Raw genomic sequence first — 27,618 nt, forward strand, 5'->3', positions numbered from 1 at the left:
CCCCGGCAACGGTCTTAATGACGCGGTGGATGGTCGGGTTGTCCATTTCATCGAGAAGCATCCCTTGGTGGAAAATTCCCCTCCGGTGAACGGTAAGACAAATACCACGCCCATCTTTCATCGTGATCCTGCGCACCGAGTACTCTCCTTTCGTTTGTGGCAGAGGTTCGTATGTGTCCTGGTGTGGCTCACAGAGTAGCTGACGAACATCCCCAATGTTGATCTTGACCAGCCTCGAGTAGCGAGTTGGTAGTTTGCCTGCCTGCAGTGACCAAGGCTGTCCACGGAGCGGATCTTCTGTTGGAGGTGAAGTAGGTGTCGGCGGTTGTGTTGGCGGACTTGGCTTGGCTGGTTGGTCGCCTGGAGACACAATCGCCTTCCGTTTTCCAACGGCCACAAGACGGGCCTGGGACTCTACAGCGGCACTCTTCCTGGGTGGGGGTGGCATCGCTGGAATCCCGGGGGTTGAAGTCATCGGAGTTGTGGGGGGCGATTCCATCAGGGCCTGGTTCAGGTCCGAGTCCGCCACTGGCGAGTCGACAGCTGGATCCGGCAGAGCTGGAACATCTGGCCTCGCTGGTGTTGACCGGTGCTTGGGGTGAACAACGGGAAAAGTCGCCGCCGGTAGTTGAGCTACCGGTTTTGACCTCCCCCGGTCCGCCCCTGGCGCGTCCGTCTTCCTCCTCCTTCTCCTCCTGGGTGGTTTCTTCGCTGGGTCACCGTACACCAAGGTCACGGTTGCCCGTGGCCCGGTGTACGTGATGCGGTATTCCATAAGCACTCCCAGGAGGCAATGGGGGGGGGGGGGGGTAGCTCGCGAGAACAGGCGCATACGTCCTGCTTCATCTTTGCAAAAATTACGAGGGGACACGTCCACGGACCAGAGGGCGGCATCCAGACAACGCTTGCCGTCAAAGCGAAAGTAACGAAAATAAAGAGTGTATATAACAATAATAATTTTGTTTATTTTGCAGATCAAGGAAACTGCTAAGACGGACGTGTTCCAGCCGGCGAGCGCCATCGTGGAGGGTATCATGGTTGACGACCTCGATGCACAGCAGACCTGGGATGCACTACCTGGACCCAGCAGCCTGGCCCGTATGGCGAACCGTGTGCGAGCAAAGCTGAGACCAGCAGAGCCACGTGACTTGCTCTTTGATGTAATTTAAATAATATATATATAATATAAAAATAGATGCTATGGAACATTGAAACGACCACATATAATTTTGATCACATCTTTGATCTATTATTTTAATTGGTGGTACAAAATAAAGGATGCAGATAATAATATATGTCAATGTCTATACATGTAATTACAGATCGCAGAGAACTTCATACCAGTAGACTTCTGGAAACCCGCTACATTTTTTCTAATGAAGCAAGGGATCTTTTGTATGCACTTTCCTACAGACAGGATAGCACATACCACAGCCTTTGATATACCAGTCGTGGTGCACTGACTTACGAGGATTAATGCAGAATTGTCCGAATTCGTATGGCCTCAAATTAATTATGAACAAACTTCTAGTTTGATCGGCTGTCTGTTTTGCTGCGGAATTGAAAGCAATACTTTTCCGGTATTTGACATCGCATCCGTCCACAAACAAGTTTTTTCTAAGAATATTCACAAATATTTCTTGACGTTGGTAGAACCCTAACGAGTACAAATATGGTACGATGGCAAGAGTTACTCTTGCCCCTTGTAACAAATGGTTATATAAAATTATTGTTTTATTTGATGTTATGTTATTAGGGTTAGGTTTCCGTTACGGTTACCGTTATGGTTAGCAGTTCATCAACATAAACTTATCAGCCCATTGCCAAATTAGCCAACTGCTAATTTTTATACAAAGTAGCTACAACATTTAGTCTTTGGCTAATAAAATTTTCTTTAAATTAGTCATTTTGTGATATTGTTCAAACAAATACTCTTAGTGTTCTCACTGTGTGAAAATTAAAGGACAGCCATGCGGCACCACACCATTCAAAAAAAGAGAAAAAAAAGTGAAAGCTTGGTAACCATATATCGTTGTGTGTTGGTCGACTTTGTGGAAAAACATATTCCGATGCTGAACCGATCAAAGTTTTAATATTATTATTTTAATAAAGATTTCAAGATATATGAAAAACAATAAAGATGTTTGCAGAGTGATCCCCTAATGTGGGATAAAAAAAAACTTTGTTAATTTTATTTCCATCTTCATTGAATGAATCGATTGCTTTGATATCGCCAGCTAATAAAAAGTTGTTTCATTTTTGTAGAGGCGGTGTATATGTTAGTTGGTACCCAAGATAAATGATTTTAATGATGTTTTTATAAGCGGTGATATCCCACCAAAAATGAAAAGTTTATAATATTTTTTAAAGAACTGCTGAATAAACAGAATGACAGAAATGACAAAAACTAAAAATTATCCATTACAACCAATTAAATCTGCAATTGAGGACATAATATCAGATGATAATTAGTGGAAACAAAAGACAGAATGACCGTTCTGATCACATGGCAAATTTGGTGCCAAATAAGTGGTTTTTCGGTCAGAGATTGCCGAATCCATAAAAAAAAAATGTTTTCTTTGCTCAAATAAAATATAACTTTTATTGTGTGTATCAAACATACAAATGGATACAGGTATGGGATAAAATAGAAGCAGTCAAAAATACTGTAAAATTACGTTACGGTAACTGTCGTAAGCTACTGAAGTTTTTTGTCAGTTGCTTTTTCGTACAAGCAATGCGGCTTGGTTCCTTTGATGTCCAGTGTGCAGACTGATCAGGGTTTTGTTTTTGTGTGTGTGTGGAAAAAAGTATGCATTTGGAAATAGCTGAGATAGGTGCTGTAAAATATAGTAGGGCACTGAAAAATAAAGAGGGGCACAAAAAATAAAGGAAGGCGGCAGAACGTGAAAGGAAGGCTGTAAAATGCAATAGTGGGGTGGGCCGCCTAAATGGAGCAGCAAGTGTAAAGTTACAAACTATCAAAAACAATCTCAATAGTATCAGTAATTAAAATTGTACAATGAAAAATTATTTACTTTTTTATTGGTTTTATCAGTGATTAAAATTTAGCAAATGAATTTTTAAGCATAACAAGTAAAACAATTTTTTTTTTTTTAATTCTATAACCCCTGACATTATTATTTAAATATATCTTAAAATATATCCTTCTACAAATGTACAAGACACCCACATGTACTCCAGAATGCATCTAAAAGCAACTGAAATTTATATATATATATATTTTTTTATGAGGGAGCATGCTGAGAATCCCCTTAGCATTTTCGCCCCTTTGGGGACTCGGTTTACATCAAACTATTTTGCCAACCCTCTGAACAAAAATCCTTGGGGAAACACTGATGATCTGTTAAACCTGCTATATGCTAATGATCTGTTTTTACTGTTATATGCTAATGAGCTGTTTGTTGTGTTATATGCTTATGAGCTGCTTGTTTTGTTATATGCTATAATGATCTGTTTTTACTGTTATATGCTATGAGCTGTTTGTTGTGTTATATGCTATAATGATCTGTTTTACTGGTATATACTAATGAGCTGTTTGTTGTGTTATATGCTATAATGATCTGTTTTTACTGTTATATGCTAATGAGCTGTTTGTTGTGTTATATGCTATAATGATCTGTTTTTACTGTTATATGCTAATGATCTTTCTGTTCTGTTATATGCTAATGAGCTGTTTTTTTCTATTATATGCTAATGAGCTGTTTGTTGTGTTATATGCTAATGAGCTGCTTGTTTTGTTGCAGGCAACGGAGCTGGGTGTGAGTGAGCACCATCAGACACAGGTGATAAACTACATGAGATTTGCCCGCTACCAGCGAGCTCAGCGATTGAGGGCAGTCGATATGTGCTTTGATAATGTTAAAGACAGCAGGTCAGTTGATATGTGCTTCGATAATGTTGAAGACAGCAGGTCAGTTGAGGGCAGTCGATATGTGCTTTGATTATGTTAAAGACAGCAGGTCAGTTGATATGTGCTTCGATAATGTTACAGACAGCAGGTCAGTTGAGGGCAGTGGATATGTGCTTTGATAATGTTAAAGACAGCAGGTCAGTTGAGGGCAGTGGATATGTGCTTTGATAATGTTACAGACAGCAGGTCAGTTGAGGGCAGTGGATATGTGCTTTGATAATGTTACAGACAGCAGGTCAGTTGAGGGCAGTCAATATGTGCTTTGATAATGTCGCAGACAGCAGGTCATTTGAGGGCAGTCGATATGTGCTTTGATAATGTCAAAGACAGAAGGTCAGTTGAGGGCAGTCGATATGTGCTTTGATAATATTAAAGTCAGAAATATCTTGTACTTTCAGACTCACAGATGATATGTTTGTCATTGACCTGGGCCGCAATTTATTACGCGATCTTATTCATTGATAAGAATATTAAGATCACCTTAAGTACATAGATATTTTATGCACTTAAGGTGATCTTAGTGCTAAGTTCGCTTTGTAAAATCAGGACCGTAGCTAGGATTTTTTGTTTGGGGGGAGGGGTGGGGGGCAAATGAGCAGTTAATAAGTCTAAAACTCCTCAAATGGTTAAGAAGAGAATTTTCTTTAAGTTTCTATAATTTTCTTACGGATTTGTTTTGGGGGGGTGGGGGGGCAACTACTACCCCCCTTTCCCTCCCCGCTAGCTACGGCCCTGAAAATTGGACCCAAGTGATAGATATTCTTGATAGTTTGATATTTTACAGGAAGATCACAGTGACTGCAATAATACATTAATTTATTAACAGTGATAGAAATAAGCTGAATATTTTACTAGTCCATCGGTCAGTATTTCCACTTGTGCAGATATATGGTTTCATGTTTTTGATTGCTCAAAGTTAAACTGCATTGAACATTTTTACTTGTTCACTGGACAATCATAGAGGTGTATTTTGTTTGTTTGAGCAGATTTTTACTTGTCATGACAAATGGACAAGTGCTTATTTCCAATGCTTATTAATGCAGAAATATCTTGTATATTCAAACTAACAGACGTAATGTTCACCATTGATCAGGTGATAGATATTCTTGACACTCTGACCTCTCATAAGAAGATTGCTGTAATAATACAACAGTTTACTAATACATAGCTCGAGTCACCTTCAGCCCTCCCCTTATTGATAGTGATAATTATGTAGGAGAAATGCAAGAGGAAACTTTTTGTAATGCTTTGGCAATCATCGACAACCAGTCATGACATTAAACGTACATATTGTTAACCAATACTAATGCTACACGAAGAAACCCGTCACCCCTATATATCACGGTAATCACCACAATTGCTGGTTCGTTTTGCATAGGGAAGTCAGGGGTTTTCCCGTAGTGTTGGTAAACAACATGTAAGTTTAATCTCATGACTGGACTCGGGAATAATCAAACTAAAGCTCTGTGGCATCAGATTTAGGAAAAAATGTGGATTTTTAGACACAGTAGCTTGTGACCATTTATTTGTCAATGATTGCCAAAGCATTACAAAGAGTTATCTCTAGCTTTCCCCTACATATCAATATCAATAAGGGGAGGACTGGAGGTGACTTAAGCTAATTAATACAGAAATGTCTTTGTAATTTCAGACTACCAGATGAAACATTTACCATTAATGAGGTCATTGTTATTCTTAATACGCTGACCTCTGATTTCTGTGATAATACAACAGTTTACTAATACAGAAATATCTTATACTTTCAGACTAACTGATGAAACGTTCACGGTTGACGAGGTGATAGATATTCTGGATGGTCTCCTGGCTGTGGTGCGCGGGGAGGTGGAGACGGAACTGATCAACACGGCTCACACAAACATCCTCATGATGCGACAGATGTTTATTCAGGCCGAGAAGTGGCACCTGAAACTGCAGGCCGACATTTCGGAACTCGAAAATAGGTACAGTTGTTTAAAAATCCTTCAAGACATTTTGGGCTGGGATTTAGCTCAGTTGGTTGAGTGCTCGATTGAGGTGCTTGAGTGGCAGGATCGAACCACTTCAGTGGATCCATTCAACTGATTTTTTTTCCTGTTATTCCATCCAATGCACAATATGTGGTATGTGCTTTCCTGTCTGTGGAAAAGTGCATATAAAAGATCCCTCGCTGCATTAGAAAAAATGTAGCAGGTTTCCTCTCTACGACTATATGTCAAAATTAACAAATGTTTGGTATGTCCAATAGCTGATGATTAATAATCTAATGGTGTCATTAAGCAAAACAAACTTTAATCAAAACATGGCAACCGACTTGTACATGTCTGATTGTGTAAAGACCACTGGCAATAACTGTTGATAGCGATAGTGTTTTGTATTATGTTATAATGATGTTATGATATGGTAAGGCGAATGATTATTCTTGGCTTTTCAATGTATTGTTTTCTTCAGGGATTTGCTGGAGCAGATTAAGGACTTTGAAGAACGAGAATTTTCAGGAGCAAAGCGTGAGACTGAATTTACACCTTCAAAGTTAGCTCCTTTGAATGAGACTGGTGGCACTGCTTTACTACACATGGTATGTAATTATGTAGTACTCTAGGTGTGGGTGGGGGGGGGGGGGTTATTATGGCATGTTTTACAAAACATGGGGAAGGATAGGACTGTTTGTCATAGAGACACATTAAGGAAGGAAGGAAGGAAATGTTTTATTTAACGACGCACTCAACACATTTTATTTACAGTTATATGGCATCAGACATATGGTTAAGGACCACACAGATATTGAAGGAGGAAACCCGCTGTCGCCACTTCATGGATTACTCTTTTCGATTGGCAGCAAGGGATCTTTTATATGCACCATCCCATAGACAGGATAGCACATATCACGACCGTTGATGTACCAGTCGTGGTGCACTGGCTGGAATGAGAAATAGCCCAGCGGGCCCACTGACGGGGATCGATCCCAAACCGACCGCGCATCAAGCGAGCGCTTTACCACTGGGCTACATCTCGCCCCAAAGACTCATTAAGGTTACACACCACCATTAATTTCTCCATGCAGTTCAATACAATTTCTATTGCAGAATATATTCTTCGTTTTTAAAATGGTGCTATACCGATGAGAACCTATTCCACATCTACCTAACGTACTACCAACTATGGTTGATTGTCACACCATTTTCTTTTCGCACACGTTTTACGATATCCAGTGTTTGACATCAATAACGGATGATTAATATATCAATGTGCTCTAGTGGTGTCGTTAAACAAAACAAACTTTCCTGTCTATGGGAAAGTTAAAGTTTTAAAAAAAAGTTTGAACATTTTGTTTAAGGACACCACTAGAGCACATTCTCTGTCGGTAGAAACGTTTGTTCATCATTTGCATTCTGTTTAATAATTTTGACATTTAAGTCTTAGAAAGAAAACCTGCAATTAGTTGGTTTATATTTTTACCTGTTGGTTTATATTTTACCTGTTGGTTTATATTTTACCTGTTGGTTTGTTGGGTTTGTATTTTAACTGTTGGTTTGTTGGGTTTGTATTTTACCTGTTGGTTTGTTGGGTTTGTATTTTACCTGTTGGTTTGTTGGGTTTGTATTTTAACTGTTGGTTTGTTGGGTTTGTATTTTACCTGTTGGTTTGTTGGGTTTGTATTTTACCTGTTGGTTTGTTGGGTTTGTATTTTACCTGTTGGGTTTGTATTTTACCTGTTGGTTTCTATTTTACCTGTTGGGTTTGTATTTTACCTGTTGGTTTGTATTTTACCTTTTGGGTTTGTATTTTACCTGTTGGTTTATATTTTACCTATTGGGTTTCTATTTTACCTATTGGGTTTATATTTTACCTGTTGGTTTGTATTTGACCTGTTCGTTTGTATTTTAACTGTTGGTTTGTTGGGTTTGTATTTTACCTGATGGGTTTGTATTTTACCTGATGGTTTGTATTTTACCTGTTGGTTTATATTTTACCTGATGGTTTGTATTTTACCTGTTGGTTTGTTGGGTTTGTATTTTACCTGATGGTTTGTATTTTACCTGTTGGTTTATATTTTACCTGATGGTTTGTATTTTACCTGTTGGTTTATATGATGGTTTGTATTTTACCTGTTGGTTTATATTTTACCTGATGGTTTGTATTTTACCTGTTGGTTTATATTTTACCTGATGGTTTGTATTTTACCTGATGGTTTGTATTTTACCTGTTGGTTTATATTTTACCTGATGGTTTGTATTTTACCTGTTGGTTTGTATTTTACCTGTTGGTTTATATTTTACCTGTTGGATTTGTATTTTCTCCATGATTTTTATTTTAACTATTTGTTTGTATTTTAGAAAATAGAAGAATTGCAAGACGAAGCTGCTCGATTGCAGGAAAGAATCAAGTTGTGTGAAACACAGGCTAGTAGTAAAAACATTTTTGTCCATTCGCCAAGAATAATCTGAGAATATTTTTCATTAACTTAATAAAAACTTGGATGATTTACCACTGTAAATGGTCATAATTTTTAACAATGGACAAAACAAAATAAGTTTTGTTGAATCCATGAACTGTTCTATTTCAGTTATATATTGGTGTCAACACAAAGTTTGTAAAACAAATTTGATAAATTGATGAACAGTGTGAAATGTGTGTCACCTTGTTCTGTTGGTGAGATTTTTTTTTTTTTTCTGTTTGTTTATTGACAAGAAGTCATGTAAAATGTGATTTTCAAAAGCTGAGATTTATCTTTATGATATAAGAAATTATGCATTTATCCCTTGGATCCTAATCATCAATAATTATCCCAGCTATTAACCATTTATCATTGAAATGCTATTAACCATTTATTCCTTGAATCCTATTCACCAATAATTATCCCTGCATCCAGAGATCGAGCCCGGGGGGGTCATGCTCAAAACCTTCGTGGTATAGGAGCATGTCAAAATTTAATGAATGAATGCTATTAACCATTTATCCTTTGAATGCTTTTTACAGTTTTCACTATGCTCGATCAGGGCTTATTTACAGTCTAGTTACAATACCTAGTAAAGAGTCTAAAACGTGTGAAAGAGTACCCCCATCCCAGCTCAAGATTTCTACCAGAGGGTACAAAGGGTAAAATTACGTACCTTAAAATCTTGGAGTTTGTAATTTTTAAAAAGATTATAGTAAGAGAACTGTTGTTCAAAATTTGTCAAAAGTACATGAAACACGTTGTCCATTTTAAAACGATTTAAAACCCATAACCACCTAGTAAAAACACCAGGGTCCCGATCCACGAAGCGATCTTAGCTATGAGATCACCTTAAATGCAATGCTACCTTATGCACTTAAGGTGATCTTAGGGCTAAGATCGCTTTGAGGAACGGGGGCCCATGCCTTTGAAAATCACGAGAGCGATAGTTTCATTCACACATTGCTCGCTTAAGTATAGTTTTATGTAACCCATTTTTCATTCGTGCATTTAATTTGTGACATCATTTACATGGTCATGACGGGTTACATAAAAACTAAATGGGTCACCTGAATTTGTTTTTATGTAACCGATAAATGGATCACGCAATTCACAATTCTCAGAGGCCTGAGGTCTGTTTAGTTTTTATTAAGTACCCTCAGATTATTTTCTGGCAGAGTAGTCTGCTTGAACTGCAGGGAAGATGTAGCACCATTAGACCAAATTCTCTTAAAGTAGAAGTGAATTAAAGCAATGTGCTATGGTTTTGGTGCTTTATTTAGAAATTCATTGGGATAAAATGATTTTGTTTATATTTATTTTTCTCTTTAATTCTGTTGTATTAGATGACCGATGAACAGAAACGGAAAGTGAGTCTGGCTGCTGACTTAGCAAAATCGCAAGCTGAACTGCGGGGAAGAAAGGTGCCAGTAATCATTCAGTTTAATAGTAAAGGTTTTCAGATTTTTAAAATTAACGTGCGAGATCATTTAAAAAAATATTATATCTCATGATAGAATTCAGTTGATGTTCCGAACAAATGAAAAATAGTCCTGGAAAACGAAGCATAATAGTGCTTAAAAGTGCTGGGTCCCATTCCACAAAGCGATCTTAGCACTAAGATCACCTTAAGTGCATATGTCAGCTATGCAGTTACGGTGATCTTAGGGCTAAGATCACTTCGTGGAATGTGGCCCTGGAAAATAAAAGTATTTGAAGTGTATAAACCATGGTTGGATACCTACAATAGTTTGTAATGTTTTTTAAAGCATGAGTTTGGAAATGTTTTGATGCCAAATGGTGTGCATTAAATAAAGAATGTTTGGCTTTTTTGGGGAGTATACAGTTACATTGAATAACCCAGAAACATTTTATAGCTAAAATATCTATATTTTTGTCTTTCAGATACAAATAACCATATGCTTGAAAATCAGTTCAATTATATGACTTAATTTGTAATGTTTTAATGCTAAATAGTAAAGGGTAATAATGATAAGCAAATAACTGAAATGTATTTTTAAAAGATATGTGACTCAGTGGATTCAACTGTACATGCATTGTCCATTATGGATCAAACTGGCTCAATAAAGTTCATAATTGATAAAACTTTAAAAAATATTTCATTAATTAAAAGGTGTTTCTCTCATTGTCCGGTTTTAGTATTGTCTCTGTCACAAGGAAGCACAAAAAACAATTAAAATCTATTATGTGTATGTGACTGAATCTTCAGACTGTTGGTACAACTGATGAACTTCTTAATTAAAAAGCGCTTTCTCCCATTGTCCAGTTTTAGTAGCATTTCTGTCACTAGGAAGCATGAAAACAATTAAAATCTATTATGTGTATGTGACTGAATCTTCAGACTGTTGGTAAAACTGATGAACTTCTTAATTAAAAAGGGCTTTCTCCCATTGTCCAGTTTTAGTAGCATTTCTGTCACTAGGAGGCATGAAAACAATTAAAATCTATTATGTGTATGTGACTGAATCTTCAGACTGTTGGTAAAACTGATGAACTTCTTAATTAAAAAGGGCTTTCTCCCATTGTCCAGTTTTAGTAGCATTTCTGTCACTAGGAAGCATGAAAACAATTAAAATCTATTATTAGTATGTAAGACTGTTGGTATAAATTGCTCCTACTGGCAGTAGTTAGTGGGAATTTCGCTATTAGTTCAGTTGGTAGAGCGCTGGATTCTCGTACTGAGAGTCTGTGATTCAAATCCTCTTAGTGGAGGTTGAATTTTTTTGGTTACATTTTGAGCGCACACAGGGACTGGGTGTTTTCTTAACACAAGAATACTATCATCCAGTCAGGACCCATAACAGTTCAACTTCCCGTGCCCCTCTGCTCCAGGACGTAGCTTCACTTGAGGGGAGAGTATGTAGTAGTGTTGGTATAAAGTGCTCCTACTGGCAGTAGCTAGTGGGAATTTCCCTATTAGCTCAGTTGGTAGAGCGCTGGACTCTCATATCAGTTTTTAAATATATACACCCTTCATATCCATGGGTAGTGTTAAGATTTATCTGAAGTAAACCAACAAGTGTTATGGTAGTCTCCTACTGGCAGTAGCTAGTGGGAATTTCCCTATTAGCTCAGTTGGCAAGAGTGCTGGATTCTCATACAGAGAGTCCATGGTTCGAATTCCCTCAGTGGGTGTAGATTTTTCTCTTACATGTCTGTTGCTGAATGTTTCAGAATGTTGGTTCCAACGAAGAAGCTGATGACCTTCGTCACAAGATGGCCGAGTTGGAGACAGATCTGAAGAATGCAAGTTTGCTTTTATTGTTATGGTTGCCGCTGTAGCAAAAATAGCTGCATACTTTTATCTATTTGCCTCACCTTTTCAATCTAGATAAATATGTTAATAATAAGCAAATTAATGGAAATTACTACATTTTACTCAAAAAAGATGAGAGAAAAAAAAAAAAAAAAATAACTAGTCAGTAATGTTGAATATCTGATTTATCCTGTGAAGGTTAGAATGGGAAATTCCACGAGGCTCTGCTGACGTGATTAACAGTTATTATCTTTATCCTGTGACAACAGCTTGGTTATGTGTTTTCAAAGTGGAAGTGGTACCTAAAAAAACGTTTTCCAAAGATTTAAATAAATCAGACGTCTCATTTCTTGGCATGAGTTCGACATGTTAACACCCTCACCCCCACCCTCATTTCAAGGGTTAGGATTAGTTTTAGATTCTTTGATATAGAAAGGTACGGGTCAAACTCTCTCCCATTTTTCCTTCACCAAACCTCACTTCTCCCTAATGTTCCTCGCTTCTCCCTAATGTTCCTCGCTTCTCCCTAATGTTCCTCGCTTCTCCCTAATGTTCCTCACTTCTCCCTAATGTTCCTCACTTCTCCCTAATGTTCCTCACTTCTCCCTAATGTTCCTCACTTCTCCTTAATGTTCCTCACTTCTCCCTAATGTTCCTCACTTCTTCCTGATGTTCCTCACTTCTCCCTAATGTTCCTCACTTCTCCTTAATGTTCCTCACTTCTTCCTAATGTGTCTAGAGGGAGAAGTCACTTCTCTGTTTTTCTTGTCCAAGCTTGAACCCTGTATATGTGTATAATTTTTTTGTTGTGTTCTTAAATTCGTTGACAAAATTAGTCCATGATTTACAAAAAAACTAGACCACCACAAATAAATAAAGAATAACTAGTTAATGACGTAGGATATGGGCATTATCCTGTGAAGGTAAAAATGAAAAAATCTACGAGGCTTGCAGTCCGTAAAAAGTAAGAGGAAAAGCTATTATTTTTGTTATTTCAGCTGCATTGTACACTGACCTAGAGGTCAAGTGAGCAGTTTTATAATGTAAGTATGCATGTGACGTCACAAGTGATGTCAAACGTCATAATCTGCTAGTATACATTTATGACTTTGCGACAGTGGTTGCAGGATAAAAGTGATTTCACAGTAATTAACGGTCTGTTGTAATACATGTCCTATAGCTGGTGTGATGTTTGTTTTTCAGTCTCATTTGAAAAATAAAAATACTGCAGAGGGTATGGAGACGGACCTGGCAGGAGCCAAGCACGAACTGCTCCGGATTCGCGAAATGCTCGAGATGGCAGAGAAAGTAAGTTATTATTACCCACAGAAGAAGAAGTTTGTTTTGTTTAACGACACCACTAGAGCACATTGACTAATTAATCATCGGCTATTGGATGTCAAACATTTGGTAATTCTGATACATAGTCAACAGAGGAAACCCACTACATTTTTCCTGATGCAGCAAGGGATCTTTTATATGCACCATCCCACAGACAGGATAGCACATACCACAGCCTTTGATATACCAGTCGTGGTGCACTGGCTGGAATGAAAAATAGCCCAATGGGCCCACTGACAGGGATCAATCCCAGACTGACCGTGCATCAAGCGAGCGCTTTACCACTGGGCTACATCACGCCCCTTATTACCTACAGAGGCAGAGGGCTGAAATGCAATACATTGTTATACGGCCAAGGGAACATTTTGTTTTAAAAAATTTGATAGTGAAATTTCCGGCCAATTGAAAATTGATTATCAACTATTGTTTAATGTTTCAAAATTGTGTAGTGATTTCTGACACTTGCATAGCGAATTGCAGTGCGATACTAAACAAAATGGTCGGTGCAGTTATCTGCTGTAAGTGGCCACCATTTTCCCTAACAAACAATTTTTTATCTAAATGCACATGTAAGATGTGGTCACCAGTCTAAAGCGGCCAGCGGCCACCTAAATTGGACCTCAAATCGTTGAAATGTTTGTATTAAGCAGCCACAGTAAATGTTTATTGTTCTACAAAAGGTGAAGCAAATAAGCGATTTTCACACCTTCTACCATGTAAGAAGGGATCATGTTTGACTCTGGATAGGTTAAGCTTGACATTCTTTTGACATTTGTTGCTTCATCTACTATGACAAGGCACCGCATGAAGTAGTAATTAAATAATTAAATAGAAAAAGTAAACAAACCTGTGAGAGAATGAATTCGAAACGGTTAAATTAATACATTCCAGTTACATTTCATTGTTTTGAAAAAGGCGACATTTATGTCAAATGCTGATTTATAGTAAACTTTAGAACACACATCCATTAATTAGCAATATAGACGGTGAAAAAAGAAGCAAAGATGTTAAAGAGTATACCCGGTATGTGGTAACCTGTAATCAGTGGCCACCTGTCTTATGGGCCACCTGTCTTAAATGCTTGCTTTTGTCTACTAGCTTTTGTGGCCACTTAAAGACCGGTTTGATTGTACCAGTATATTATATATATTAAAGATGAATATAATCATCTTTCGTTATTCATTATTACTTTACATAATATCCTAGACAAGTAAGCTATGGCCAATAAGTATAACTGACAGATACACATTCACATGTTTTGGGACACATGAAAATATATGAACAAAAAAATTAAATTCTGCAAGTGTTTTTGTGTCGAGTGAATTGTGGAAAATGTGTTCTATATTTGTGTTTTCAGGAATTGGAGAAGAAAGTGAGCCAGACTGCACCATTTAAAAACCTCAAACAAATGTTGATGAAGAAAAATGACCAAATTAAAGATCTTAGAAAAAGACTGTCAAAGTACGTATACTAAGAGATAGACCTTTTTTTATAGCTTTAAAAACCTCTTATAAATGTTGATGAAGAAAACTACCAAATTAAAAATCTTAGAAAAAGACTGTCAAAGTATGTATACTAAGAGATATGACCTCTTTTTATAGCTTTAAAAACCTCTAACAATTGTTGATCAAGAAAAACTGTCAAAGAACATAAGAGATATGACCTTTTTTAAAAGTTTAAAAACCTCTAAAAACAATTGTTCATGAAGAAAAGCAACCAAATTAAAGATCTCAGAAAAAGACTGTCAAAGTATGTATGAGATATGACCTCTTTTTTAAAGTTTAAAAATCTCCAACAATTGTTCATGAAGAAAAGCAACCAAATTAAAGATCTTCGAAAAAGGCTGTCAAAGTATGTCATATACCTTTTTAAAAAGTTTAAAAACCTCTAACAATTGTTCATGAAGAAAAGCAACCAAATTAAAGATCTCGGAAAAAGACTGTCAAAGTATGTATGAGATATGACCTCTTTTTTAAAGTTTAAAAATCTCTAACAAATGTTGAAGTAGAAAAACAACCAAACTAAAGATATCAAATTAAAGATTGTCCAAGTATGTATGAGATATGACCTCTTTTTTTAAAGTTTAAGAACCTGTAACAAATGTTGATTAAAAAACCCGACCACATGAAAGATGTTAAATTAAAGATTATTCAAGTATGTATGAGATATGACCTTTTTTTTAATTAAAGTTTAGAAACCTGTAACAAATGTTGATTAAAAAAACCGACCACATGAAAGATCTCGGAAAAAGACCGTCAAGTACGTAATAGATATGACCTTTTTTTATAGTTTAAAAAAAACAAATGTTGAATTAGAAAAACAACCAAATTAAAGATATCAAATTAAATAAAGTATGTATGAAATATGACCTTTTTATAATGTTTAAAATCTCAAACAAATGTTGATGAAGAAAAACAACCAAATTACAGACCTCAGAAAAAGACCGTTAAAGTAAGTAAGAGATATGACTTACGGCTATTTGATGTCAAACATTTGGTAATTCTGACATATAGTCTTAAAGAGGAAACCTGCTACATTTTTCCATTAGTAGCAAAGGATCTTTTATATGCACCATCCCACAGACAGGATAGCACATATCATGGTCTTTGATATACCAGTCATAGTGCACTGGATGGAGTGAGAAATAGCTAAATGGGCCCACCGACTGGGATTGATCCTAGACCTATGTTTTTATGCCACGTCTGAAAACATGTTTTTTTTTTTTGTTTTTTTGTTGGTTGTGCTGGTGAAAATGTTTGTTTTGTAAATTTGTTAAATTCTGCTAAAACATGGTACGGTATGTTTATTTTGTTACTGAATGTGAGACAAATATAAAGGGGCAAAGCCATATTGCTTGACAGTCAAATATTAAAAACAGATTTTAAAATGTTTGTTTTGTTTTGATTTTTTAATCATTTATTTGTTTATTTGTCTTTCATAATTTTTATTTTTAATATAAATCATATTCATGTACTTACTTTGTCTGACACCAAAATAGCTGATGTGTATTTTTCATTCGTTCATTCATTCATTTGTTCATTTGTTCATTCATTCTTTCATTCTTTCATTCATTCATTTTTCTCTTCTTTTTTAGGTATGAGACACTGGATGACTGAAATTAAAAAAGGGACAATTTAATATTTTCTCTGGCCCATTGCTTATAAAACTTTTATAGAGTCTTGACTCAAAACTGTAATAACATTTTGAGACTTAATGTCATAGCAATGCCATATAAAGTGCCGCATTTGACATTATTGTAGATTTGAGTCTGGATGGTGACGTTTTATAAGCATGGCACTTTGTATCTTATTACAAACAAATGCTCGTACGAATATATCAGTTAACCATGTGTGACTGATGCCATATGAAAAGTAAATGTTCACACCACTACATCAAAACTTAATGTTTGCACCACTACATCAAAACTTAATGTTCGCACCACTACATCAAAACTGAATGTTCGCACCACTACATCAAAACGTAATGTTCACACCACTACATCAAAACTTAATGTTTGCACCACTACATCAAAACTTAATGTTCGCACCACTACATCAAAACTGAATGTTCGCACCACTACATCAAAACTTTAATGTTCGCACCACTACATCAAAACTTAATGTTTGCACCACTACATCAAAACTTAATGTTCGCACCACTACATCAAAACTGAATGTTCGCACCACTACATCAAAACGTAATGTTCGCACCACTACATCAAAACTTAATCTTCGCCCCACTACATCAAAACTTAATGTTTGCACCAGTACATCAAAACTGCATGTTCGCACCACTACATCAAAACTTAATGTTCGCACCAGTACATCAAAACTGCATGTTCGCACCACTACATCAAAACTTAATGTTCGCACCACTACATCAAAACTTAATGTTCGCACCACTACATCAAAACTTAATGTTCGCACCACTACATCAAAACTTAATGTTTGCACCAGTATATCAAAACTTAATGTTCGCACCAGTACATCAAAACTTAATGATCACACCATTACATCAAAACTTAATGTTCGCACCACTACATCAAAACTGAATGTTCGCACCACTACATCAAAACTGCATGTTCGCACCACTACATCAAAACTTAATGTTCGCACCACTACATCAAAACTGAATGTTCGCACCACTACATCAAAACTGAATGTTCGCACCACTACATCAAAACTGAATGTTTGCACCAGTACATCAAAACTGAATGTTCGCACCAGTACATCAAAACTTAATGTTTCTTACAATGATATTTGTACTACATGTTATTTATTTCTAAGCCAATTGTTTTCTAAATTGCACACATTTGTGTAAATGATGCCATATGAAAACTGAATGTTCGCACCACTACTTCAATCATTGTGTATCTCACGACTTCCTAGACAAACATACTCACCAGTAGAGCTCACTTTTATGAATTTAGCCATTATGTGGAGTAGACTTTTCATTATTTTCTATCACTTACATAATAGTACAGATGCAGTAGACAGCAATACAAGTACATGTATAATGATTTGGTTACAGACTTCAGTTTGGTAAGGGGTTATTAATAAGTATAAAAAAATTCACAAGTGAACAATATTCTTTTTTCTAAAAAAAATAAAAGGTTACCGGGTATGTGTGAATTGAGGTTACACTTTTTAAACTGCTGAGGTACTTGTAACAGTGAGTTGCCTCCCTTGTATGTGTTTACAATAATATAAATGTGATTGAAAGGTTTGATATTGTATAGATAATGTTAAAATCATTATAGACCCCTGTGATTGGCAGATTTAGAGAGGAGTCACAGAGATTCCGTGACCCCCCCCCCCCCCCCCCCCCTCCCCCATCTATTTGAATTGCCCTTTTTTTAAATTTATCATCCTCCGTATATCCATCCTCAATATACAACACTCCGTTGTCCTGTAATTCATCTCCGGGTATCTCTGGGTATTTTTCTAAATTTCTAGGGAACCCACCCCCTAAATCCTACACTGTTTGGGAGCTTGCCTCATATACCTTCAACAAACACAAACTGTTGAGAATTTTGTGACCCCCCCCCCCCCCACACCACCACCACCTCCCACCTTACAGAATCCTAGATGTGCTCCTGCCTGTAACTCATTGCTTTGTTCTGTTGTTTTATTGAGTGGGTGCAGATGAAGTAGTCACACAGTTTTCACTACTCAAACAGGATACTGGAAGATTTGTTTTGCCATTCTGTTTCACAGATCACTATCTTTGGAATAATGTAAATTATCATAGTGTACAATTTGACCCCTGTTCTTACCGAGTTATCTTTATTGTATTATATGACGGGTTAATTTTGCTGCATGTTATGATTATTGAATCAAATTTAGGTATTTTATTACTCAATCAAATTTAGTGTTTATTGTTACTCAGTTAAAGCAGCGTTCTTATTATTCGATTTGTCGCACCGACTTTTCACATGCGATTTGTCGTAGTGACTCGATTTGTTATAAGATTCTGTGACGTCAAATGAAGCTCATCAGATTAAAAATATTTTGCGGGAAAGGTAAGTGCATACAAACTTTCACTGAAATAAAGAAAACATGAATGTAGACAATTTACTGATGGTATTATGTACCAAAACAATTGTTGACCACATCTGGACAATAATAGGTTTTATGGACCCATGAAATCCAAACATTTTGACATGTTTATAAGCAAACCCCCAAAAACCAGAGGTGACAAAACTGAATGGTTGAACATTAATGTGATGTGATTGACTGAAAACTTACAATTTGTCTTGAGAAATAGGACATGTTCTAATCGGAACGATTCCAACACGACTTGTCGTATAAGACTAAAGTTGTTCTGATTTAGATGTTCTCACAGTATGATTCTATCGCATGCGACAAGTCGGTACGACTAATCGCATAACGAAAACACCGTTTAACTTCATATTATATGCTGTGTTACTGGTTATTTTTCATCGTTTTATACATTTAGTGCATTACTTGTATATCTAGTGCATCTTGTATATTGTTTGTATATCCGATACATTTTATACCGATAATAATCTCTAAAATATCATTTAGTGTACATGTACTGTGTTCATGTGGTATCTTGGTATATTGGTATATTTGTATAATTAGTTTACCTGATTTATATTATTGTATTGTCCGTCCATTTGGTTGTGTGTTTGTAGAGTCGTAGGATACCCCTACCAAACAACAGTAAGGAATTTATGATATATACACTTTCCCTTGAATTGGAGGACATGACAGCACATTCCATGGCCTTTGATATACCACTGTGTAGGATGGGGGAGAAACAGTGTGTTCACCAAGGATGATTGATCTTACAATCCATTACAACTCAGATGAAAGTTAAAGTTTGTTTTGTTTAACGACACCACTAGAGCACATTGATTTATTAGTCATCAGCTATTGGATGTTAAACATTGATACATGTAATTTTGATGTATAGCCTTAGAAAGGAAGCCTGCTACACTTTTCCATTAGTAGCAAGGGATCTTTTATATGCACCATCCCACAGACGGGATAACACATACCACGTCCTTTGTGGTGCACTGGACCAACCGCACATCAAGTGAACGATTTACCATTGGTGTACAACCTGTCTCTTTCCTTCTCTTTAGTGTCTAACCTGTTTATTTTGACACATGGTCTTAGTAATGAGAGAAGAAACCTGTCTAAACATGGGCTGTTCCTACTGTACAACAGCAAGGGATATTTTTACATGCCATAGACAATCCTGTCTGGGGATGGTGCATATAAAAAATCCCTTGCTGCTAATCAAAAAGAGTAGCCTTGAAGTGGCGACAGCCGGTTTCCTGTCTCTATATCTTGTGTGGTCCTTAACCATATGTCCGACGCCATATAATCATAAATAAAATGTGTTGAGTGTGTCGAAACAAAAACCATTTTCGTCTCCCATAGACAGGACAGCATATACTGCAGCTTTTGGTGTACCAGTCGTGAGGTACTAGCTTGGATGAGATCCATTATGGGTATTCGATTCTACAACCCGTCACTAGTATGGCAAAGTTGAACGTAATAAAGGGGTGGAATTCATATTTTCAAAATTAAACAAAATGGTTATCATGGCTTTAGGTGGCACCCAAGTTGAGGCGATAAATGGTGTGCCAAATACACCAGGGCTTCTAGATTATGGTAGCCCCACTCCCATGGCTAGTGATATTCAATGTTGGGCTAGTAAATAACTACAACTGCCATGCCCGACGGCTGGTGCATTTTTTTGTTTTGTAAAATGTTGCAGTAACTTTATTTTGTAAATATGAATATACTGACCCCACTCCAACCCCCAGTGTTAGTGTTTTTAAGCTCTATCGATCTCCCCCTTTAGATGACTATTATTACTATTATTTAGTAAAATTGTATTAACTTAAAGTAAAGTAGGGCTAGTGAATTTGTAATCTTGGCTAGTAATTTTTTTTAATTACTGATCCCATGGCTAGCGGATTTTAAAAAATATTCTAGAAGCCGTGTATACATATGCCCCGAAACAATTGAGTCTTGGTTAAGTATAAACATGCTGACCTCAAAACATTCCACTTCGTAACCACTGAAATACTGAGCTTTAATTTTATTAGAATAACTTGAAATGCACTTGTTAACATCCACTTATCTTTAGCAGCTATTGATAATATTATTGCACTAAAAAGACCTAGTTGTGCTTTGAACAGAACCAAACAAACTCTGTTGTGCCCAAAGTGGCGAGAGCTCGAACCCAGCTTTTCGAAACTCTCTTCGCTCTACAATATCATAAAACTTGTCGTAGGATATGGCATGTGTTGTAACGTCATATGTTAGGACAGTTTTGCGATATCGCCACACTAAGATAGCTTTGAAAATCTCTCTAGATCCTGGTTAGATTATTTTAAAAAAAATCTTTATAATTGTTATTGCAGTAAGCTAGGTACAGTATCATCAGTGCATTTTCAAATATAACTGACGGAAAGTACCTCGGTGGTAAAGTTTATTTGTTTTGTTTAACAACACCACTAGAGCACATTGATTTATTAATCATAAGTTGTTGTTTTTTTCATTCCAACCAGTGCACCACGACTGGTATATCAAAGACTGTAGTATGTGCTATCCTATCTGGGATGGTGCATATAAAAGATCCCTTGTTACTAATTGAAAAATGTAGCGGGTTTCCTCTTTAAGACTATATGTCAAAATTACCATGTGTTTGACATCCAATAGCCGATGATTAATAAATCAATTTTTTTTTTAGAAAGTGTGTATAAAAGATCCCTTACTGTTTTTCGGTGGGAGTAACATGTGTGGCAGTAGCATGCTTATTCCGATTCTTAGGCGGTCTCACTTGACCAAGTGACGAGTTAACCATATATTCGCAGGGGTCCAGAAATAGAAAAAATTTCACTAGCCTGCTGGACCAGAACCAACAAAAATTTACTAGCCCACCAGAATTTCTACTAGTTCACCAGCCTACAGAACAATATTACTGTTTAACAATGATATAATATACACTGTCTCCACTTCAGATGATATAGTAAGTATGCTTGGTAAGTGACCAGCATCACATGGCAGACAAAATCAAGCCCCATACCTTGATTGAAAAATCGATAAAAATAATTAATATTCCGATATAAATGTTTTGAGATTTCTTTCATATGGATTTATAAAATTAAAATATTTAACAGAACAATCGATTCAAAACACACCAGCAACATACTTTCAACATAAACAAGCTATTTTTAGGATGTTTTGACCTTTTACCGACTCTGTCTCTGTCGTCTGTTAATTAGTCCCAAAAAAAAGAGAAATTGCCTGTTGGACTGGTAGTTCCATGTTTTAACTAGTCTATCAAAATATTTACTCGCATTTAATGAGTGGCTGAGTACTTTCTGCACCCCTGTATTCGACACAAAATAGCCATAGTTAGAAATGTCCTGGGGTGTTGGCAGGGCTTCTAGATTATGGTAGCCCCACTCCCATGGCTAGTGATATTCAGTGTTGAGCTACTATTGCCATGCCCAACCGGGCTTCTAGATTATGGTAGCCCCACTTTCATGGCTAGTGATATTCAGTGTTGGGCTAGTAAATACCTATTATTGCCATGCCAGACAGGGTTTCTAGATTATGGTAGCCCCACTCCCGTGGCTAGTGATATTCAATGTTGGGCTAGTAAATAACTACTATTGCCATGCCAGATGGCAAGTGAAAACCAAGCTGTCAAATGCTACATTTAAATCTATTTAGTAAATATGAATATCCTGTCCCCACCCCCCAGTGTTAATGTATTTAAGCATTATATCCCTCTTTAGATGACATATCCAGTTACCGTATTACTATTAGTAAAATTGTATTAACTTAAAATTAAAATAGGGCTAGTTAATTTTTAATCTGGGCTAGTACATTTTGTAAATCACTGATTCCATGTGCTGGGGTGTTGGTGAACATTCCCTTCCTTTTCTCAGTACTTGATTCATCAGGGGCTCTACTGTGCCTTCGATGTCTTGATTCATCAGGGGCTCTACTGTGCCTTCCATGTCTTGATTCATCAGGGGCTCTACAGTGCCTTCAATGTCTTTATGTATTTTTCTGTACGATTCCGTCCATTGAAATTCTCTTTAAATATAATAATAAATAGGTTTTGCTGGGGGGTTTTGTCTTATTTGTCACATCATATAAACTGGTCAGTAACTATTTGTTGTGTAAACATTTTAACCATTCCTGTTTGTTAATAAACATATTTTGTGCTTAAAGAGTTACGCTTGTCAAGTCGCATTATGTGTATTCTTATAGTAAATCTGTACAGAAATTATTATTATTATTTTATTTATTTTTTGATGCGTAATTTTGCAGGGTTTTTTCATGTCTTCACTTTGACAAGTAATCTCATGTTTCCTATAGAAAAAAAAAAGTTTTATTTATTCCTGATTTGACTGGAATCAAGCCCATTGCTTACAAAAAGTTTTAACATCTAGATTCAAGCCCGTTTATTTAAGGACTGTTCATCAGGGCAGGACTCGCCCTGTATATTGCCAAATTAGCCAACTGATAATTTTTATACATAGTGGCTACAAAAGTTTGACTTTGGCTAATAAAATATACCTCAAAATCAATCACATTTTAATAATTTTCAAGGAAATGCTGTGTTTCTGAAAATTGGCTAAACCAAAATTTGTTCCAGTGTATGCCTTGCAGGGTATAAACAAACAAAAAAATCATCTGCAAACTGTGTGTATCAGCAAAGCCGTTCTCACATAAGTTTGCGGAAGATTTTTTTGTTTTCATACCAAGATGAACGTAAAAGAAATAACAGACAATCCTTATATTAAAATATACTTAATAATAATGTTAAAAGTTCATATTTTATTTTGAATCATTTTCTTGGTTCTAAACAATAACGCTCAGTAAAACAAAGTATCCAATAAATAACGTCATCAGATAAGACATTTCATGACAACGAAATTTTTACATTCTTCAATAAATTAACAAAATCCTGTTGTTACTGCTAAACAAATGGGATAACGTCATATTGTAATGGCAATTTAATTATAAGGTCTTGAAAGTTTAATGTCATGGCAACAACATACAAATTGCATACATGTGACATAATTATAGATTTGTCTGTAGTCTCTCTAGTTTTATATGCACGGCCCAGAAATTAAAAGTGTAAAGTTTATTATGTTTTAATGACACCACTAAAGCACATTGATTTATTAATCATCAGCTATTGGATGTCAAGCATTTTGTCATTTTGAGATATAGTCGTTGAAAGGAAACCTGCTACATTTTTCAATTAGTAACAAGGGATCCTTTATATACACGATCCATATGATGGCCTTTGATATACCAGTGGGGCATATAAAAGATCCCTTGCTGCTAATCGAAAAGAGTAGCCCATGTAGTGGCGACAGCGAGTTTCCTCTCTCAATATCTGTGTGGTCCTTAACCATATGTCTGATGCCATATAACCGTAAAAAAAATGTGTTGAGTGTGTCGTTTCTTTCTTTCTTTCTTGATAAAATCCTTCTTTTGGATTTATGTTAAAAATGTTATATTAATTTGTATGTTAAGCTTTAAGTTTCAGTGCCTTTAATTATCTGTGGTATAATTATTTCTCGTAAGTTTTGTTTATACAGATTAAATTTTTTTTTTTTTTTTTAAACCAGCAGTCTTTTCCAGATGATTGGGAGGGGTGGAATTGCTTTCTTGAAAATATCACGTCAGGGTTCCACTGAAACTAACTATTAGAAATGGCCACATTAATGTTACATGTGTACAGATTCCAGAAATAAATCAGTTGTAAATGTTTTATAGTTATAATATACTGGCCAAGTTTAAAAGTACAATATTAAGTTTCTTAAAAGAATGCAAAGAGGAAGTTGATTTAGAATTCAGTAAGTCACTAAAACGGCATAATTCACAAACCGATTTAGAAGTGTGGTTTCTTTAAACTAGGGTACAGTGTTTCACACCCTCCGGGTGAAGTAAACAGGGGTGTTCGCCTCCCTCAAATCGAAAGTCTGTGTTCAACTTCCCTTTATCATTCGATATCGGTGGTCTTTCTTGCTGTATTTTTTTAATGTTTCATTTGTTTTCAAGTATTTGTAGGACGGTTTAAGACAAATTTAATATGCTGAAGAACATTTCAATATCCAACATGCTGTATTTGTATTAATATTTTCTTTATTACTATTTTTTTCTCTCTCTCTCTCTCTCTCTCTCTCTCTCTCTCTCTCTCTCTCTCTCTCTCTCTCTCTCTCTCTCTCTCTCTCTCTCTCATTCTCTAAAATATAAAACGTACAAAACATTTTTTTTTTTTTTGTGGACTGAGATGGTTGTTATTTGTTCATAATGTTGGATTTATCTAAGTTATTTTTAACAAAAATATGTTTTTCAAGTTTTTAACAACAATATATAAAACAATTATCATCTTTTCAGCATTTGGAATTGAAAAACATTTTACAAGATGGCTAAAAATAAAAGTAATTATAGGTAAAAAAACCCAATCTAAGCTAGAAATACAAAGGCTTCATTAATTCTGCCTTGTATTTTTACATTTCCTAGATTACGATTACGTAACTCACAGGAATCTATTAGTGGTAGAAAGTTAAACCGAAGGATATATATATTAAATGTTTACATATTGAAATTATTCCTGGGAATGTATTTCTTTCTTTGTGCAAACTACTTTCTAGTGTTATCTTTGTACGGTTCAAATATTGTTGACTTATTTGATGCTTTCATGTATGTCATTTTATTGTCTGTTTTAAAATAATTCAAAAGACAACATCACACCAAAGGCTGTGATATGTAAATGGTTGTTTACTGCACTTGAATAAAAATAAAATATTTCATATCACGTGTTAAACATATTTAAAAATTAGATTTTATGTCATCTTTTGGTTGTGAAAAAAACAAAAACATGTAGGAATACAAGCCTACGTCAATTAGAGGCCGTGTCTCAAGAGTTATAGTTAAAGTTTGTTTTGTTTAATGACATCACTAGAGCACATTGATTTATTAATCATCAGCTATTGGATGTAAAAAGCAATTTTGACATAGTTTTAGAGAAGAAACCTGCTACATTTCTCCATTAGTAGCAAAGGATCTTTTATATGCACCATTCCCAGTTGGGATAGCACATACCACGGTTTTTGATATACCTGTCATGGTGCACTATCTGGAAAAATAAATAGCCCAATGGACTCTCCCAAAAGGGATTGATCCTAAACCGACCCTGCATCAAATGAGCTCTTTAGCAGTAGGCTACGGCCCACCCAACCCTCTCAAAGTGTCTCTACAGAAATAGAGACCTGCCTTCAATAGAGACCTGTCTTGAATAGAGGCCTAGTCTCTGAGCATCTTTGGAGAAAAAAAAAGGCATGTCGTGAATAGAAGCCTGCCTCGATTAGAGGCTGGGTCTCGAAACATCATGGGGAAAACAAGGCCTGCCGTGAATAGAAGTCTGCCTTACGTAAGGACCTGGGACCATATTTTCGAAGCTATCTTAGCGCTACGAAATCGTGAAACCATCGTAGGGTGTGACGTCACTACAGCACACGCCATAGTGACGTCATAGCTTGCGATAATTTTACGATTCCGTAGACTAAGATTGGGCCTCAGATTACAGTTATCTTCCCATTTGGTTGTCGAAAATCCGGAAGTTTCACCGCGCAAGTAGTCTGCTGTTTGACTGTGATTATTTCATGGCAGACAGCTATGAAGTGGCAACTGTTTGACTGAAGTGACAGGGGATAGCATGTAGTTTGTAAACATGTGTAACTTGTTGACATTGAAGACTTGTTTGTGGTAATTCCGGCCCATGCAAAAGTAGTGCTTTTTGTGTAAAATGGGTGTACTCCGGCCTGGTTTAGAGGGTGTGTCTGTTTAAACCAATATGCTGGGAGAAAGAGCTGGACAACAGGGGTTGTCCTTTTCAGGGTATGTGTCCCCCATGCAGGCAAAGGTACATACAAAACTTCACGGGCCTGCTGATATTAATAAAAATGTTATAGCCACTAAGGCTATATAGAAACATATAGCGAAATTAATTGTGGTCTGAGGCCATTGCTTCGAAAATAAGGGCCCTGTTTCTTTGTCAGGTTAATGGCCACATTATACTCTTCACTTCCACTGCATGTCAAAAGCTTGTAACAACATGACAAAATAACAGGAAAGGAGATGCTATGTTTGTAAGCCTACATTAGAAGATCTCACAACAAGGCTACATTAGGAAATGTTCATGAAAGAAAAAATTTAAATAGAAGCTTGTGTTGAATAGAGGTGGGGCGGGACGTAGCCCAATGGTAAAGTGCTCGCTTGATGCGCGGTCGGTCTAGGATCGATCCCTGTCGGTGGGCCCAGTCGGTTATTTCTTATTCCAGCCATTGCACCATGACTGGTATATCAAAGGCCGCGGTATGTTCTAGCATGTCTGTGGGATGGTGCATATAAAAGATCCCTTGCTGCTAATGAAACAATGTACCGGTAGTGGGTTTCCTCTCTATGACTGTCAAAATGACCATATGTTCGACATCCAGTAGCCGATGATTAATAAATCAATGTGCTCTAGTGGTGTCGTTAAAGAAAAACAAACAAACGAATACAGGCCGCTAATGATTTATGGTAAGGTTAGTGGCGAAGCTAAATCCAGAAAGAGGGTTCCGAGGTGCCTAAAATTCTGAAATAGCCTTTGTTAAATGCTAAAAGCGTTTTCTCTCTTTTAGTAAAATAAACTCAGGCTCAGATACAGGGGAGGATACTGGAGTGTGCGGGCCTTTCCCCAAACTACAAAGTGCCCCCACCCCTAAATTCACAGTTGTCCCTGATCCTAAGCCTAAGGTTACGAAGGCTAAACGTCTTCACCCTGTGGAGCCTCCTCGTTTCAGTACTATTTTCTTCGCTTGTGCAAGGAGCAGAATTGCCATTTTCGGACTAGTCCAAGTTACCGCGGGGACGTGAAGGTTTCAGTCCTCATTCACAGAACACATCACGTCAGCATCTCACCCTAAAAAAAAATACACCCAGAATATACAAGGATATCAGCTTTAGTAATTGAAAGACACCGTCTAGAAATAATGACGGCGATGGTTCATGTAGTTTCCATGCCAGGTGAACCCCATCCCTTGGGTTACGCCGCTTGTTCTCATTGTATGTT

The 27,618-nt window shown here is 36.6% G+C and overlaps 1 protein-coding gene across 2 annotated transcripts; it reads left to right on the forward strand.

Moving 5' to 3' along the window:
* The first annotated feature begins 895 nt into the window (after positions 1–895).
* Positions 896–19,029, forward strand: LOC121385594 (leucine zipper transcription factor-like protein 1). Of its 2 annotated transcripts, none has more exons than XM_041516334.1 (10): positions 896–1,160; positions 3,768–3,895; positions 5,701–5,895; positions 6,383–6,509; positions 8,269–8,334; positions 9,716–9,793; positions 11,565–11,636; positions 12,850–12,954; positions 14,345–14,448; positions 16,082–19,029. In XM_041516334.1, the coding sequence occupies exons 1-10, from the start codon at positions 1,035–1,037 to the stop codon at positions 16,101–16,103; spliced, it is 1,023 nt and encodes a 340-aa protein (XP_041372268.1). In that variant the 5' UTR covers positions 896–1,034; the 3' UTR covers positions 16,104–19,029. The 2 variants fall into 2 exon arrangements, with proteins under 2 accessions (XP_041372268.1, XP_041372269.1); XM_041516335.1 differs by lacking the exon at positions 896–1,160 and adding an exon at positions 1,560–1,675.
* Positions 19,030–27,618: the final 8,589 nt, after the last annotated feature.

Source organism: Gigantopelta aegis, chromosome 11 (assembly GCF_016097555.1).
Source record: "Gigantopelta aegis isolate Gae_Host chromosome 11, Gae_host_genome, whole genome shotgun sequence".
Lineage (NCBI taxonomy): Eukaryota > Metazoa > Mollusca > Gastropoda > Neomphalida > Peltospiridae > Gigantopelta > Gigantopelta aegis.